Raw genomic sequence first — 18,222 nt, forward strand, 5'->3', positions numbered from 1 at the left:
AGCTGCAATGCTAATGAGCTATTAGAGCTACCAGACAGTGTTTTTGTGTTTAACCCTTGAGAACTATCCAATTGGAAAGCTACTTTAAAGCAGTCATTTACTTTAATGGATGCTAGGTCTGAAGCCACAGAAACTACAAAAATGACGACTGTTTAAAATGCAATGACTTACAGTTAAGGATTATAGCAGTTTTGGTGGACATTCCAAAATGTTTAAGGGTTTGAGTACCTAAGCTCTGAAAAAAAAATCATTTATACTTAATAGACAGTCTCCTGAGTATTGTGAGCAGTAAACCTTCATGTCATGTAATTATATTTTCTTTAATGTATATTGGTTCTACATCATTTATGTGTGCTCTTGGGATAATTAAATGTGTTGTGTATGATGGTAATTGGGAAATAATTCCAGGAGGCTTTTTTTCTTAATCAATGCTCATGATTACTTATTTTCATATGCTTGCATAGGATAACGCAGTAGGTGTTTTGGCCTTAAAATTCTATTTAGTAGTTTAAATTTCATAAGGTTTTGCTTAGAAATTTAGCAATGTTAATGAAGATCTACTGGAATATAAACTAGACCGTAGACATTTGGGCTTTCTTGTTCTCCACTATATTCCCCCAATTGTTTTCTTTTTCTTTTTTTTCCTTTTCTTTTTTTTGAGACAGAGTCTTGCTGTCTCACCCAGGTTGGAGTGCATGGTGCCATCTCAGCTCACTGTAACCTTTGCCTCCCAGCTCAAGTGATTCTTGTGCCTTGGCCTCTAGGTAAGCTGGGATTACAGGGCACCACCATACCTGGCTAAGTTTTGTATTTTTAGTAATGAGTCAGGGTTTTGCCATGTTGGCCAGGCTTGTCTTGAACTACTGGCCTCAAGTGATCTGCCTGCCTCGGTCTCCCGGAGTGCTAGGATTACAGACATGAGCCACTGTGCACAGCCTATTCCCAACATTTTGAGGGGAGTCTGGCACATTGTTTATGCTTAAAATTTGATACTTCCATACTTGATAAATGAAGGATTGTGGAAGATAGTTTTAATTGATTTTAGGAAAAAGTTACTTAAAAATATTAGTTGTTTTTAGTATAAGTGAATGTTATATATAAATAAGTACAGGCCCAGTTGGATATGTATTTTTAATATTTATAATTTAATATACTTACAATTTTATATACTTGAAATTAATACTTTTAAAAAACAGACTAAAATTCTGTTTTATTTATATGGATTTGCCCTCCCTCAAACAATAGAAATCAATTGGCTTTTATTTTTTTGAATACCATTCCATTGGATATAAGTTAATAGAAAATGCAGAAAATGATTGACATAATCTAATAAAATATATATTTCTCAATTGTGTATACTGTAGAAGCAGACTAAGGAATAATTCAAAATAACTCAAGTTGCTCAGTTGGCTAATTCTTCAGCTAGTCTTATTTATGCATCTGTGGTAGCAAGTGGGGGCTGGGTGGCCTAAGATGGGCCACAGCAGGATGGCTTATCTTACTCCATGTGTTCTGTCATCTAGCAGGCCAGCCTGGGTGTGTTTGAGTGGTGGCCGGGGTGGGATTCTAAGAAAGAATGAAGCATACGAAGTTTCTTGAGGCTTAGACTCAGAACTGTCCCAACATCACTTCCATTATATTCTGTTAGTCACTAGGCCAGTAGTAGTAGACTTCACTTCTGGACAGTAGAAACAGCAATATCATGTTTACAGGAGGTGTTAGTAATAGGGAGGGTAATAATAATTGAGGCATTTTAGTAAATATTCTATACCCGGTATCTTAAATAATCTTTGGTTTCTTTATGAGTTTATTAAAAAGTTTTTGATAATCAGTGCATCTGATATTGTATAAAACAGACGAAAAACTAGCTGCTTTTGTTTCTAAAGCAGCATAACCATCATTTAAAAATAAAAATCTTTGTATATGAAAATTTCTATTATATATATATAGTGCTTAAATTAGAACCAAATATATGATGTTTCTGTTTTTGAAGAAGCAGATTAGAGTAATGGCCTTTAAAATGTTGATGACACATGTAGAGGCTATTTCAGAGACAGACTTCATGGGATTTGATGTCCAATTGAATGGAATTGAGAGCAAAGCTGCTGAACTTTTTACTTTGGGATATGGTGTCAATGATACCTTTCAAATCATTTGACTAAAAATTCTATGTTGTATATTACGTCTGAAAATATCAGGTTACCTGAAATTACCTGAGAAAAAAATGTGTTTTTTCATACTGCATATAACTTTTGTAGTAGAAGACTGGATTATTAGGTTAAAGCAGAGAAAATGGAAACAATAACTGCTATAGAAACTGTTTCTAAATATTCCCCGTCTAATGAGAAAAAGCATATAGATTAACTTCAGGAACAATTCAGTAAAAAAGGAAACCTGGTTTCTCTTTCTTTTTATTTGCCACTATAACCATTTAGGTGATTGAGTAAAGTGCTTGACCTTTTGCACTTCAGTCTCCTTAACTGCCTGGGTAAAGGAGTTTCACTACTTAAACAAAAATGAAGTTTTTTGAAAGTTTATCTCATAGAAGTAGAGATTGGAATAGTGGTTACTAGATTCTGGGAAGGGTAGGGGCAAGTAGCGGATACAGAGAGGTTGGTTAATGGATAGAAAGTTACAGTTAAATAGAAGTTCTAGTGTTCTATAGCACTGTAGGGTAACTAATAAACAATACTTGTATTTTTTTTTTTCAAATAGCTAGAAGAGAGTAGTAATTTGAATGTTAGCAGCACAAAGAAATGATAAATGTTTGAGGTGATGGATATGCTAATTACCCTAATTTGATCATTATATATTGTATACATGTATCTAAATTCACATTGTACCCCATAAATTTGAGTTATGTCAACTTAAAAATATATATTTTCAGAACATTTTTAAATACATAGAAATAAAATTGGTTTTCTATCCTGCAATCTAACCTCACTAATTAGTTCAAGTAGGTATTTTGTTTTGTAGATTCAATAGGATTGTCTACATAGACAATCATGATGTTCATGATTAAAGATGGATTTACTTTTTCTTTTTCAATATAGAGTCCTTTTATTTATTTTTCTTGACTTCTATTGAAGTAAATAGAGCCTCCAATACAGTGATGAATAGAAGCAGTGAGAGTAAAACATCCTTTTCCTTCTCTTGTCCCTGATTTGTTCTAGGGGAAAGTCTTCAGTCTTTTACCATTAAGGGTGATGTTTAGCTGTTTTTCATAGTTGCATTTTTTAGATTGTGGGAATTCCTTCTATTCTAGGTAGCTGATGAACTTTCAGATGTAAAACCTACCATGGAATTCCTGGGGTAGACCCCATTGGTTATGATGTATTTTCCTTTTATATATCTTTGGATTCTATTTGATAAACTTTTGTTAAGAATTTTTATATTTATATTCACAAGAGATAATGGTCTGCATTTTTCTTTTCTTGTAATGTATTTATCTGATTTAGGTATTGGTGAGGCTGACCTCATAAAGTTGGGAATTATTCACTGCTCTTTGGGACACATTGTGTACAACAGGTCTTTTTATTTGCTAAACTTTCAGCAGATTCTTCAGTGAAGACTTCTAGCCCTAAATTTTTCTTTATCGGAAGGTCAACTACACACTCAATTTCTGTAATATACATAGGGCTATTTAAATACTTTAGAAACTCTACTTTGAGTTTCTTTTGTTCTTCTTTTTCTAACTTCTCTTTTTTTGTTTTTGAGACAGAGTTTTACTTTTTTTTTTTTTTGTCTGAGACATAGTCTTGCTCTGTCACTCAAGCTGGAGTGCAGTGGCATTATCTTGGCTCACTGCAACCTCCTCCTCCGGGTTCAAGCAATTCTCCTGCCTCAGCCTCCTGAGTAGCTGGGATTGCAGGCGCAATCCACCACACCCAGCTGATTTTTGTATTTTTAGTGGATATGGGGTTTCACCATGTTGGCCAGGCTGGTCCTGAACTCTTGACTTCGTCATCCACCCGTGTTGGCTTCCCAAAGTACTGGGATTACAGGTGTGAGCCACCACACCCGGCCCTTCTTTTTCTAACTTCTTAAATTAGAGGCTGAGATAATTTGAGATCTTTCTTCTTTTCTGGTATAGGCAGTTAGTATAATAAATTTCTAAGTTCTTATTTACCAATCTTTTAAAATTTTAATTCATTTGGTTTTCATTTTTGTTCACTTCAAAATAGTTAGTTTATCTTTTGATTTCTTCTTTGAACCTCAGGGTATTTACAGTTACTTTACACAGTTTACAAATATTTCAGGATTTTCTAGAGTTCTGTCTGTAATTCTTTTCTGATTCAATTTCACTGTGGTCAGAGAATATATTCTATATGAATTGAATTAAGTTTGTTGGTGCTTGTTTTATGGCTCAGAAGATCATCTACTTTAATAAGTGTTTCAGGTATCTTGAGAAGGATGTGTATTCTGCTTTTGACTTTTGTGGGAAGTATTCTAGAAACTCCTTTTAGGGCAAATCAGTTGATAGTGTTTTTGTCTTTTATATTCTCCTGATTTTCTGTCTACTTGTTCTATTAACATCAATTATTGAGATCCAGGTGTTAAAATATCCAATTATAATTATCGATTTGTCTATTTCTCTGCTTTTCTATCAGTTTTGTGCTTCACGTATTTAGACGCTGCACTCTTAGGCCCAAATGTCATGGCTTCTTAATGAATTGACCCTTTTATTATTATTAAGTTATAATTTTTGTCCCTGGTAACATTCTCTGCTCTAACAATCTGCTTTGGCCTGGCAAGATGGTGCACATCTGTAATCCCGACACCAAGAGGTTGAGTGGGAAGATCACTTAAGGCCAGGAGTTTGAGACCAGTCTGGGCAACGTAGAGAGATTTCACCTCTACAAAAAAATAAATTAATTAATTTAAAAAATTAACTGGGCATGGTGGATCCTATATATAGTCCCAGCTGTTTGGAAAGCTGAGACAGGAAGATGGCTTGAGTCCAAGAGTTCAAGGCTGCAGTAAGCTGCAATCATACCACTTCCTTCCGGCCTGAGTGACAGAGCAATGCCCTGTCTCTAAAATAGAAAAAAATTAATATTAGTCTGCTTTGACTAATATTAATATAGTTACTCCAGCTCTCTTTTGATTATTTTTAGCACTGGTTTTCCTCCTTTTAACCTGTTTGTGTTCTTATGTTCAGAATGATTTTCTTTCTTGTAGATAGTATATAGTTAGGTCCTACTTTTTATACATTCTGACAATGTCTGCCTTTTGATTGGAAGTGTCTAAACCATTTACATGTTGTGATTATTGATATGGTCAAGTTTAAATTTCCTATCTTGCTATTTGTTATTTTCTTTTTCTTTTTTTTTTTTGAGACGGAGTCTTGCTCTGTTGTCCAGGCTGGAGTGCAATGGCGCGATCTCTGCTCACTGCAACCTCCGCCTCCTGGGTTCAAGCCATTCTCCTGCTGCAGCTCCCAGGTAGCTGGGACTACAGGCATGCATCACTACACCCGGCTAATTTTTGTGTTTTTAGTAGAGATAGGGTTTCACCATGCTGGTCAGACTGGTCTGCTGACCTCATATGATTCACCCGCCTTGGCCTCCCAAAGTGCTGGGATTACAGATGTGAGCCACCGTGCCTGGCCTTGTTATTTTTTTTCTAATTGTCCCATCTGTTCTTTGTTCCCCTTTGCCTTCTCTTGAACTAATTCAGTATTTTTTATAATTCCCATTGTTTCTTTTATTGGAATATTAGCTACAACTCTGTTATATTGTTATAATGATTGCTTTAGAGTTCATAATACACTTCTTTAAAGTATAGCAGTCTGTCTTCAAGTAATTCATGTATAATGTGTGTAAGAAAAGTATACTTCCATTTTTTTTCTCTTCTAGCCTTTGAGCTATTTTGTCATACATTCTATATCTATAAAGGTTATACAACCTGGATATAAATTATATTTTTTGTCTCTCATTACATAATTTATGATCTCTTAATGAGATTTAAATAATAAGAAAAATATCTTCTCTGTTTGGCCATGTGGTTATCATTTCTTGTATTCTTTCTTTTCAGTAAATTCAGGTTTTCACCTGGCATATTGTTCTTTTGCCTGAAGGTGTTCCTTTATCATTTTTTGTAGTTGAAGTCTGGGGTTGATGAATCCTTTAAGCTTTTAAGTCTCCAAAAAAGACATTTATTTCACCTTTAAAAAATATTTTCCATGAGTAAGTATTATAGGTTAATGGGTTTTTTGTATGGTCTTTGTGTTGTTTTAAAAATTTTCCTTATGTCAAAAATTTTAGGTTGAGAGCTTTTAAATTGTAGTACTTAAAATACTTCATTGTCTCATTGATTATATTACTTCAGTTGACAAATTTGCCATCCTCTTTATGTTTGTCTCCTTGAATGGATTTATCTTTTTTCCCTCTGGCTGCTTTTAAGATTTTATCACTGTAATCTATTTGATTTAGATGTACCTTGGGTTAGTTGTCTTCATCTTTTATTTGAGACTCACTGGGCTTCTTGAATCTGTGGGAGTATAGTTATCATCAGATTTGGAAAAATTCTGGCCTGTTTTCTACAAATATTATTTTCTGCCCCCTCCTCCCACCCCCTGCACCTTCTTACCTCCTCTTTAGGGATTCCATTTATACATATATTTGGCCTCTTATGATAATCTCACAGCTCACTGAGCTTTTTTATTTGTTTGTTCTTTTTTCTCTATGTGTTTCTTTTTGGATAGTTTCTATTGCTGTTTTTAAATTCACTGTACTTTTGTGCTGTAATGTTCAATCTTTTAATCACCATTCAGTATGTTGTCTTGTATGTCTCTACTTCATATGTTCATTCTTTCTTCTCCTTAAACATATGAATATAATAACTGATTTACTATCCTTGTCTATTCTAACATCTATGTCCGTTCTAGCTCACTTTCAGTTGATTGGATTTTCTTATTATGAGTTATATTTTTCTGCACTACTGATAATTTTTTGATGCCAGACATTATGAATTTTTTTTTTTTTTTTTTTTTTTTTTTTTTTTTTTTTGAGACGGAGTTTCGCTCTTGATACCCAGGCTGGAGCGCAATGGCGCGATCTCGGCTCACCGCAATCTCCGCCTCCTGGGTTCAGGCAATTCTCCTGCCTCAGCCTCCTGAGTAGCTGGGATTACAGGCACGCGCCACCGTGCCCAGCTAATTTTTTGTATTAGTAGAGACGGGGTTTCACCATGTTGACCAGGATGGTCTCGATCTCTTGACCTCGTGATCCACCCGCCTCGGCCTCCCAAAGTGCTGGGATTACAGGCTTGAGCCACCGCGCCCGGCCCATTATGAATTTTAACTTGTTTTTGATGTTACATTTTTGTATTCCTGAGCTTTATTCTGGGAATCAGTTTTTGTTTTTAAGTTTTGTTAGGTGGCATTAGAGCTGTTTTATAAAAGGGTTTTTGTCCCATTGAAACAAGACTTCTCTTACAAACCTTGGGTTTCTCAGCTTCAGCACTGTTGATTTTTTTGGATCAGATTTAATTGTTGAGGGTCACTATCCTGTTCATTGTAGTCATTTAGTAGTATCTCTGGCTTCTACTCACTAGATGCCAGTAACATTCTGCCCCAATTATGAAAATCAAAAATGTCTATGGATGTTGCTAAATATTCACTGGTTTCAAAATTGTCCCCATTTGAGAATTGCTGATGTTCTGGGAGTCATGAAGCTTTTTATTTTGGCGGTTGGGAATAGCCAGTAATTCCAAGGCGCGCTGAAGCACTGTTCCCTCTAATCTTTTTTTGGTTGCCCTTCCACTCTACACACACCTTCAGTAGTTTCCTCATATCTGTATTATTTAGCATTCAACCGAACGCCCAAGGGTCATCCAGTACTGTGAACTCACTACAGTTGCCTTGGTTCCCCAGATTCTCAGCTTTTTGTCTCTTCAATTCAGGGAGACCACCATTCCTGTGCTGGGGCTTGAAAACACTCCCAGACAGTCGTAGGGCCCACCTCATTAGTTACCTATCGTTGAGGGATTACTGTTCTCAATTGCCTGATGGCCAACGCCTTGAGAGTCTTCACTTCCTATATTTTGTCTTTTCAAAAAAAATTGTGGCCGGGCTCCGTGGCTCACGCCTGTAATCCCAGCACTTTGGGAGGCCGAGGCGGGTGGATCACGAGGTCAAGAGATCGAGACCATCCTGGTCAACATGGTGAAACCTCGTCTCTACTAAAAATACAAACAATTAGCTGGGCATGGTGGCGCATGCCTGTAATCCCAGCTACTCAGGAAGCTGAGGCAGGAGAATTGCCTGAACCCAGGAGGCAGAGGTTGTGGTGAGCCGAGATCGTGCTATTGCACTCCAGCCTGGGTAACAAGAGCGAAACTCCGTCCCAAAAAAAAAAAAAAAAAAAAAAAAAATTGTTTGAGGCAGGAGGGCAAAACTAGTCCCTGCCTGCTACTCCATCTTAGCTGGAAAAGGAAGGTTTTTTTTTTTTTTTTTTTTTTCTTTTTGTAGAGCTTTAAATTATTTGAAAATTGTTATATGACTAATCTCTTCTAACTTATCTCCTATTTAGTGTTTTACGTATGGGTTTTCTTAAAGGTTAGAAAATTTTAAAAAAAATGATTCCAAGGGGAACAAGATCTTTTGATTCAGCCTTAAACATGCAACCTACTTGTTCCAAAAGTTACTTTGTAAGTAATTTTGGAAAACATCAAGCTATTTGTATAGTCATACCATTTTTTTTATTCTTTAAAAGCTCTCCTTCAAAACTTCATTGAGACTTACTAAACTTTTGAAGATGAGAGATACTGCATACAAAACTCTTAGCATCATGCATGACACTAAACGGTTTTAAAGCTTGTAAGCATACATATTTACAGAAATTAAATAACTTGCTTAAGCAAGCTATGAGTTGTTTGAAGAAAGCAAGGTGTGACTATTATAATCTACAAGGAATATTCTACAAAAGACTACGTTGTAGCAGTACTCTACAGTATAAATTTTTACCTAATTCCATACATGGTATTTGTTTTAAAGAGATTTCCTATTATGATTTTTAAATTGATAATACTTTTAAATACTAATGTAAAATTATTAGGCTACTTAAGGTTCTTCTCTCTATTAGAAAAGTATTACTCATAATGTGACCTTAATTTGTGTTTTGCAGGCAGAAGCAACAAATTACCCACCTGCATGAGAGGATAAGGGATAATGAATTATGGGCTCAACATGCCATGTTAGGACATTATATAAATTGTGAGGATTCTTATGTGCCTAGTTTGGAGGTAAGATTATAGAGAATTTTGCAGTTGTTTTCGTAGTAAAGCTTGTGTTAATAATATACTTATCTTGTAATATAAGGAAATTTTAAATCAACTTAATGTATTCACATGACTTACATTTATTTGTATATATGTTAAAAAGGTGTCCACCTATAGCCTTCCATCTGTCCAGATTGCACACCCCTCTCTACACACATACAGGAACTACTGTCAGTTTCTGGTGTATCCTTCTGGAGTTGATGTATATCACAAGCAGATACAAAGGTGTTTTATCCTTCTTCTACATTTAAAAACTATAAGAATTGTACCTTATCTGGCACCTTGCTTTTTTTCTTTATATTATATAAAAATTACATAAAACACAATGATTTTTTTCCTATCATTACTTAGATAACACCCCTTTCCTTTGGTTTTGCAGCTATGTAATTCTCCATTTTATGGAGATAGCATAATTTATTCTACCTGTCCCCTACTCATCAAAATTTGAGTTGTAAGTTAAATTTCCAGAAGTTAAATTTCTAGGTGTTGTATGAGTGTGGGATTTTTACTGTTACTGTCAAATTGCTTTCCAGGAGAGCAGTATATAAAAACCCTTACTGTCCCACTCCTCAACCCTTAGCCATGCCCTTCTAGTAGTAGGTCTTATATAAAAGACAGGTGGGATTTATCTCCATGTGGTCATATGGTTTTAATATGAATTTCTCTTAAGAGTAATGTTATATTTCTTTTTTTTTTTTTTTGAGAGAAAGAGAAAGAGGGAGAGAGAACAGGAGTCTTGCTCTATCGCCAAGGCTGAAATGCAATCTAAAAATAGGTGTTAAAAACCTCTTTTTTGCCGATAATTGTGCTTAACATCGGAGACAGGAAGGAATAAGAGAAGAAAATAACAAACAGCCAACCACTATTTCATTTAAGTATGTGAAATGCTATGCTAATGCTGAAGAGTGATTTACTTCCAATTATGTGGTCACTTTCAAAATAGGTGTAATGTGATACTGAGAAAAATGTATGTTCTGTGGACCTGGGGTGAAGAATTCTATAAATATTCACTGAGTTTACATGTTCCAGGTCTGAGTTCAAATCATAGATGTCCCTGTTAATTTTCTATCTCGTTGATCCGTCGAATATTAACAATGTGGTGTCAAAGTCTCCCGCTGTTATTGTGCGGGAGTCCAAGTCTCTTTATAAGTCATTAAGAACTTGTCTTATGTATCTGGGTGTTCCTATATTGGGTGCATATATATTTATGATCATTGACTCCTATTGTTGCATTGATCCTTTTACCATTATGTAATGTCCTTCTTTGTTTCTTTTAGTCTTTATTACTGTTGAAGTCTATTTTGTCAGGGACGAGAGTTACAACTCCTGTTTTTTTTTTTTTTCTCTCCATTTGATTGGTAAGTCTTCCACCAACCCTTTGTTTTAAGTCTTTGTGTGTCCTTGCTTATGAGATGGATCTGGGTACAGCGTACTGATGGGTTTTGACTTTTCATTCATTTTGCCTGCCTATGTCTTTGATTGTGGCATTTAATCCATTTAAATTTAGGATTAATCTTGATATTTGGGAGTTTAATATTGTTGTTTGATGCTAGCTGGCTATTTTGCCCATTAGTTGATGTAGATTCTTCATTATGGAGATACTGTTTACCTTTTGGTAAGTTTTTGGGATGACTGATACTGGTTGTTCCTTTCTGTGTATAGTGCTTCTTTCAGAAGCTCTTGTAAAGCAGGCCTGGTGGTGATAAAATCTCTGAGTGCTTGCTTGTTCGTGAAAAATTTTATTTTTCCTTTATTTATGAAGCTTAGTTTGGCTGGATATGAGATTCTGGGTTGAAAATTCTTTTCTTTGAGGATATTGAATATTGACCCCCACTCTCTTCTAGTTTGTAGAGTTTCTGTTGAGAGATCTGCTGTGAGTCTGATGGGTTTCCCTTTATGGGTAACCTGACCTTTCTCTCTAGCTGCCCTCAGAATTTTCTCCTTTATTTCAACCCTGGTGAATCTAACGATTATGTGTCTTGGGGTTGCTCTATTTAAGGAATATCTTTGTGGTGTTCTCTGTATTACCGGGAGTTGAGTATTGTCCTGCCTTACTAGGTTAGGAAAGTTTTCCTGAATAATATCCTGAAGAATAATTTCCAGTTTGGATTCATTCTCTTCATGACATTCAGGTACACCTATCAAAAGTAAATTAGGTCTTTTCACATAGTCCCATATTTCTTGGAGACTTTGCTCATTACTTTTTACTCTTTCTTCTCTAATCTTGTCTTCTCGTTTCATTTCATTAAATTGGTCTTCGACCTCTGATATCCTTTCTTCTGCTTGATCAATTCGACGTTAAAACCTGTGCATACTTCGCAGAATTCTCGTATTGTATTCTTCAGTTCCATTAATTCACTTATATTCCTCTCTAAATTGTCTATTCTCGTTAGGATTTCGTCAAATCTTTTTTCAAGGTTCTTAGTTTCTTTACATTGGGCTAAGACATGTTCTTTTAACTCACAGAAGTTTCTTATTATCCAATTTCTGAAGCCTAATTCTGTTATTGGAATGCACTCATTCTCCATCAGGCCTTGATCCCTTGTTGATGAGGAACTGTGATCCCCTGTAGAGGGAGAGGCATTCTGATTTTGGGTATTCTCAGCCTTTTTATGCTGGTTTCTTCCCATCATTGTGAATTTATCCACCTGTCATCTTTGTAATTACCGACTTTCACATTAGGTCTCTGAGTAGACGTCCAACTTATTAATTCCCAGCGCTAGAATCTGAGCAACCCACTGTGCCGGCTAAAACAGCGGCATTAGATTGATGGTGCTTTTCTGCCTGAGAATCTCTGGTCTGGCTTCCTTCTTGAGTCCCTTTTTCAATCAGCTGAATAGGCGACTCTGCCTTCCTGGAGCTCCAAACGTCGACCAAAAGGGGACCCAGTCCTGTTTACTCTGCACCGAGAACCGCCGCGCGAGGGTGCCGGCAAAACCGCTGTGCCGGCCACAAGAGTCGCGCTGGCAACCCGTGGGGCTCCTCCGCTGGGAATCTCCTGGTCCGTGAGCAACAAATATTCGTCTGAATGTGTGGCGTCCTCTCGTTCTCTGCGCTTTCACTGGGAGCTACAATCCTGAGCTGCTAGTAATCGGCCATCTTGGATCTCTCTCCCTATATTTCTTTTTATAAATTTAAGGGCCCTTTCATATTTCTTTTTCTGTGAATTGTCTTTTGATATCCTTTGCTCTTTTTTTATGTTAGGTTTTGGGTTATTGTGTTTTGGAACCCTTTATATATGAAGGAAATTAACTTTCTGTCTAGAATTTAATTTGAAAATACATTTTCCAAATTTGTCATAATGTTTTCTGTTTATATTATTTGGTTTTCCTTTATGTAACTTTTTCTACCATAAAATCTGATTCTAATAAGTATTTTATAAATGCATCTCACCTTTACAAATGAGCCTATTTAACCAAACAATGAGTTAACATCTACTGTGCTAAATTTTGATGTCAAAAAATGAAAAATAGTTCCTGCTTTCATGGATCTCAAAACTTACAGAGAGAGAGACCATATAGGAAAACAAGTTTGTCTATTCCTTCTAAATTTATTTGCATTCACTGTAGATTAGACAGTAAATAGAAATGTAAATGAATAGAAATGTATGAAAAAATGTAAATGAATAGAAATGTAAATGAGGTTAATTTTGCCCATAAAGAGAGTATAGTCTAACTGGAACACAGATACAGAGTCTGTGAGGCCTGATAACAAAATTTATATGACTGCAATGGCTATGTTCCCTAATTATTACTAATTTTTTTAAAAGGGCTTTCCTTAAACATTATTTGCATTTAAAAAAAAATATAAACTTTGTATTGGTTTGTTTATTTTGAAAAGAAAACAGAAGAACTGTTGGCATACTTATTGGGATCTAAAGTGAGGCCTGATAATTTTGTGGTGGTATCTACTTATATTTGTGGATTTTTGGTGGTGGTGGTGTTCTCTTCATTAAGGCCTTTATTCCTATATTTTAAGTTAAGTGGAATTGTTTTCCTTCATTGTATCTTCAAATGTATTGTTTATAAATACTAGAGACATTGGTATATTAAAATCAGAACATATTGATGAGAAAATAACTGTCAGATTTACTTGAGGCCAGAGGCACTTAACATAGAGATTCCAACTTGCCTTTTATACTTTAGTTATGAATACCTCAAAATGCCTTTTTATAATTTGGTCTCATCTTGGACTTCTAGCACATGATAGCAAGGCTTTATGGTGCACTACTGAGAATTAATAGCATACAGATATTTGAAAATGGTATTTCTATACTATGGAAGTAGTGTATCTTGGTTTGATAACAGCATTTTAGTAGAACCATTCAGTTTCTCTTTAACATTCTGTCATTCTGAATAAAGGCTTTACTTTAATTATATAATTATCATATGACTGAAAGCATGTAAAAAACAGGTATCTGAAAGATGAAGCAGATGTTCTTTTGACACAGCTTCAGGCCAGTAGAGGGCTCTCCAAGTCAGTGTGCAAGGACAAATAAAAATACTAATGTTTGGAAGAGTATGTAAAAGAGGTTGTTAAAAATTGTAGTAGTAATTTGAAGTATGTGAGGAATTGAAATATTGTTGAGAAATCTGATTTTAAAAGATGAGAGCAATTCATAAAAGAGAATACAAGGAAAATCTTAAATACTAAATGGGTATGATAAATAATATGAGATAAACTTTTATCAGTAGATAGATACAGAGAGCCAATAAAATGGTGAGGCTTAGAAGAAACAGCAGATATGATAATAAAATATTTCTTTAGCAAAGGTATTTTTTTTGACCTTGGATCTTTGAATAATTTAATTTTTTATGCATAGCATTTTGTATAGGCACATTTTTCCAATGCATAACATATTCATCCCAATTCTATAGATACTAAACAAAGAAAATTATGCTTTTAATAATAATTATTAAAATTAATGTGTGTTCGAGTAAATAAGTAAAAGTAACATTTTAAATGAATTTATAGATGGAAAACGTACTCTTAAGAAGTAACTTCTATTTGCTTATTACAAATTTGACTAACCTTACAGTTAAGGTGACCTTGGAAGTAAGATATCACTCAGTCTTATAGGTAGACAATGAGAATCATGTCTTTTTTCTACAATCCAAACTTTCTGGATGGTTTTAATGGTAGATTGGTAGAACCAGGGAGTAGTTTGTATTTCTGTTTGTACCTAAATTTCCGTCTGTGGTTAAGAGGCCTTTGTGGAAAAAATAAAATATGAAGGACCTTTTCTCTTTCGTTAATTGAAGAAAGAGATCTCTTCTTTCCGTATATATGTGTACCTTGAAAAGACCAACCAAATAATAGTTGCTATTAAGTTTCATTGATGCATCATTTCACTTCTTTCCATTTTATTCTTTTTCTTTCCATTTATATTTTTTCTATTTATTTTTTCTTCAATTTTTTTGTTTCTACCACCAAATCTGTACTAATGAACATTGAGTCCCACCATTATGAATGAGTGTCTTCAACAAAACATCAAACATCGAATGTGTTAAATTCTGGGGACACAAAAGCAAAGAATGATTTCTGCCTTTATGGAACTCGAACCCTACACAGAGAGTATAATAAAAAATTTAGTTATCCATTTCCTTAAAAATTGTTTATCTTAACTATGGATAAAGTTCCATTTATGCTGCAGCAATAGAAATGTGAATGAAGCTATTTTTGCCCTCAAGGAATGTGTAGTCTAATGGAGAACACGGAAGATAGTTGCAGTGTGTTGATTCCCACAGGGGTTATGTATGAAGTGCTATAGTTCCCCCAGCTGTGAACACAGAAACTAGTTTTCCAAAGTCCTGGCCAGGCTTCGTATAGGAAGTGATAATCCAGTCTGAGAACTTGATGAACTAAATGAATTGAGCAAGGTGAAGGGGATGAAGGAATAGTATTTGAGGCATAGTGTATACCATGTGGAGAGACTTAAAGGAATGAGGAGATATATAATGCATTTGGAAAATGCAAATTATTCTGTATGGATCAAATGTAATATAAGAGAAAGATAGTGGTAGATATGTGGTTGAAGAGATAAGCAAGGGCCAAGTGATACCAATGATCTGAGGTGTAAAGGTTTGCTTAGGACTGGCTCAGTTTATGCCTGATGTGCTAATAAATTTATTAATAGCTCTGTCTTTCACTTTACAATGTATCCTAGTTTGGTTACTCTGATGGCATAATAGAGATTAGATTTAAGATAGCTATTACTGGAGGCAGGGAAACCAATCAGAAAGCTGTCTCCGTAGTCCAAAAGTTACGTGAACATTTGAATTTTAAAACTATAGGGGTCAGAATGAGAAGACTGTTGATTAAACATCTGGATGACCAAGCCATGGTAAAATGGGCCAGATTTAATGACATATTTAATGTGGTGAGAGAATGATTGCCTAGTTTGAAATGGCAACAATTGATTTGTTTATGGAGATTACTACATTAAGGATTGGCTTAGAAGAGAAAAATGAGTTAAACTTACACATTTTAAATTTGCGGTTGAAGTGAAGAATGAGGGGGATATTTGTGGGTGCTGGTCTGAACCAGAGATAAGAGATTAGGTGTTGTCAGTCTAGGTAGCCTTGGGCCTGATCTGGTATTTGAGAAAGGGTTGTGCAGTGAGAGGAAAATGGGATCCAGAACTAGAGACAGGGAACAGCAGCATTTTAGAAGGTAGCAGAAGAGCACAACTTGGGAAGGGACCTGGGGGAAGTTGTTACAGAAAGGAAAGCAAGCAAGGCTTTTTCCACAGAAAGGGAACAGTTATATAAAACTCAGAAAAGGCAGATAAAGGCTGAAAAGATGTTACTAAATGTAGAAATTAAAACATCTGGCCTCAGATTTTTCTTTTTCTATATGGTTAAGTTCACATAGAGTTTCACCTACAGCTTGTCTTGCTACAAAACACATTTCTGTGGTGCAAATTTGCTCATACACAGGTGGTATAGGAGAATGATGTCTGCCTCATTTTCTAAATTGGTTCGTAAGTGCGTTCCCCCAAGTCCCCAGGTGAAGGGAGTTATAGCATTGTGAATAAAATTAAAGTATTTGGCCAGCAAAGCAAAAGGCTTAGGATTACTTAACACATTAGCAGAAGCTTTTTCCAACTTACGTAAGAAAATTGTAGAAAAGTACCCGCCCTTAGGGTGCTCTTCCTTAACAGGTACACTTCCTTCTTTATAGACTGAGTTCATGGCAGGTTATGTTCCCTTATACTCCAACTGCACGGCAACCCCTGTATCACAGAGTCTACCTATATCATCTGAAAACCCACCAGACCTCTAGTTAAAGTGCCACCAGCATTTTGACTCTGTGTGTATGTGTGTGTGTGTGTGTGTGTGTGTGTGTGTGTGTGTGTATGTGTGTGGTTTTTAAATATCACTGTGACCACCTGTTCAGACTGTCCAGGTTATCTCCTGAGTCACTGTTTTTGTTAGTGCTCTAGTTAAAATTGCATGGGTTTGAATGGACTGTTTTTAATCCTATTTGTCCCATATGCCCTATTATTTTTAGTGCATGATTTTCCAGGAATGTCCATATTGCATTATAATAGAAGCACCTGTTTTAACTTTTTAAAAATTTATGAACTTTACTTTTTAGAGCAGCTTTAGGTTCACTACAAAATTGAATGGGAAGTATCAAGATTTTCCGTATCCTCCATATCTTCACACATGTGTAACCTTCCCCACTGTCAACATTTCGTCCCTTAGGGTACATTATTTACAATTAGTGAACCTATACTGACACACAATTAACACTCAAAAGCCTATAGTTTATGTTAGGGTTCACTCCTGGTGTTGTAAATTCTAAAGGTTTTGACAAATTAGTAATAACATGTATCCACCATTATAGTATCATGCAGAGTAGTTTCACTACCCTAAGAATTTTCTGTACTCTGTCTGTTCAACCCATTGGACCCTTAGCAACCACTGAACTTGTTATTTTCTCTATAGTTTTGCCTTTCCCAGAATATCATGTAATTGCAATCATATAGTATATACTGGTCAGACCATCTCTTTTTAAACTGGCTTCTTTCACTTAGTAATATGCATTTAAGTTTCCTCTATCTTTTCATGGCTTGATAGTTCATTTTTTTTTTATAGTACTGAATAACGTTCCACTTTTTTTTTTTTTTTTTTTTGTGGCAGAGTCTCCCTCTGTTGCCCAGGCTGGAGTACAGAGACATGATCTTGGCTCACTGTAACCTCTGCCCCCTGGGTTCAAGTGATTCTCCTGCCTCAGCCTCCTGCAGCTGGGGTTACAGGTGCATGCCACCACGCCCAGCTAATTTTTGTATTTTTAGTAGAGACGGGGTTCCACTGTGTTGACCAGGCTGGTCTCGAACTCCTGACCTCATGATCTGCTTGCTTTGGCTTCTCACAGTGCTTGGATTACAGGCAGGAGCCACTGTGCCCAGACCACCTGTGTTAACTTTTTAACAATTTATGAACTTAATATTTTAGAGCGGTTTTAGGCTCACTAAAAAATTGAATGGAAAGTACCAAGATTTCCCATATCCTCCATATCCTTGCACATGTACAACGTTGACCTACAGCTATCTTATTTCCAAGTTTTGCCAATTATGAGTAAAGCTGCTATAGTGATATAGGAAAAACCAAAGATGCATTTTTCTCACTGTCTACTCTCTACTCAGCACAATACTTCTGATACCACATGTGTAGTATGTGTTTCCCTACAGAGCAAACAGTCAGTTCTGTGTATTCTCTAGCAGATACAATGTGGGTGTCTGTCTTCTTATTTAATTCTGACACTGTGTATGTAGAGATAGTGTCAAAACACGCATATTGAGGCCTCATACCACAAGACTGCCCTCCACTTCAGATCCCAGTTGCAAGTTTCAGATGCTTCTTACTAACTGGCTATAAATCAGAGTTCACAAAACCCCCTCCCTGGGTTTGATTAACTTGCTGGAACTCAGAA

General features: G+C 35.7%; 1 protein-coding gene across 6 annotated transcripts in view; it reads left to right on the forward strand.

Moving 5' to 3' along the window:
• The window catches only part of CEP85L (centrosomal protein 85 like), a 247,224-nt gene that overhangs the window by 125,498 nt on the left and 103,504 nt on the right, over positions 1 to 18,222 (forward strand). For all 6 annotated transcript variants that reach the window (XR_010336626.1, XR_001107094.2, XR_010336627.1 and 3 more), the window contains exon 5: positions 9,129 to 9,246. Coding sequence is in view for 2 of the 6 variants with exons in the window: in XM_012450082.2 (XP_012305505.2) it covers positions 9,129 to 9,246 (118 nt within the window). In the remaining 4 variants the exon portion in view is untranslated. The remainder of the gene's footprint in view (positions 1 to 9,128; positions 9,247 to 18,222) is intronic.

Source organism: Aotus nancymaae, unplaced genomic scaffold (genome assembly GCF_030222135.1).
Source record: "Aotus nancymaae isolate 86718 unplaced genomic scaffold, 86718_ANA_hifiasm-v0.15.2.pri h1tg000040l, whole genome shotgun sequence".
Classification (NCBI taxonomy): Eukaryota; Metazoa; Chordata; class Mammalia; order Primates; family Aotidae; genus Aotus; species Aotus nancymaae.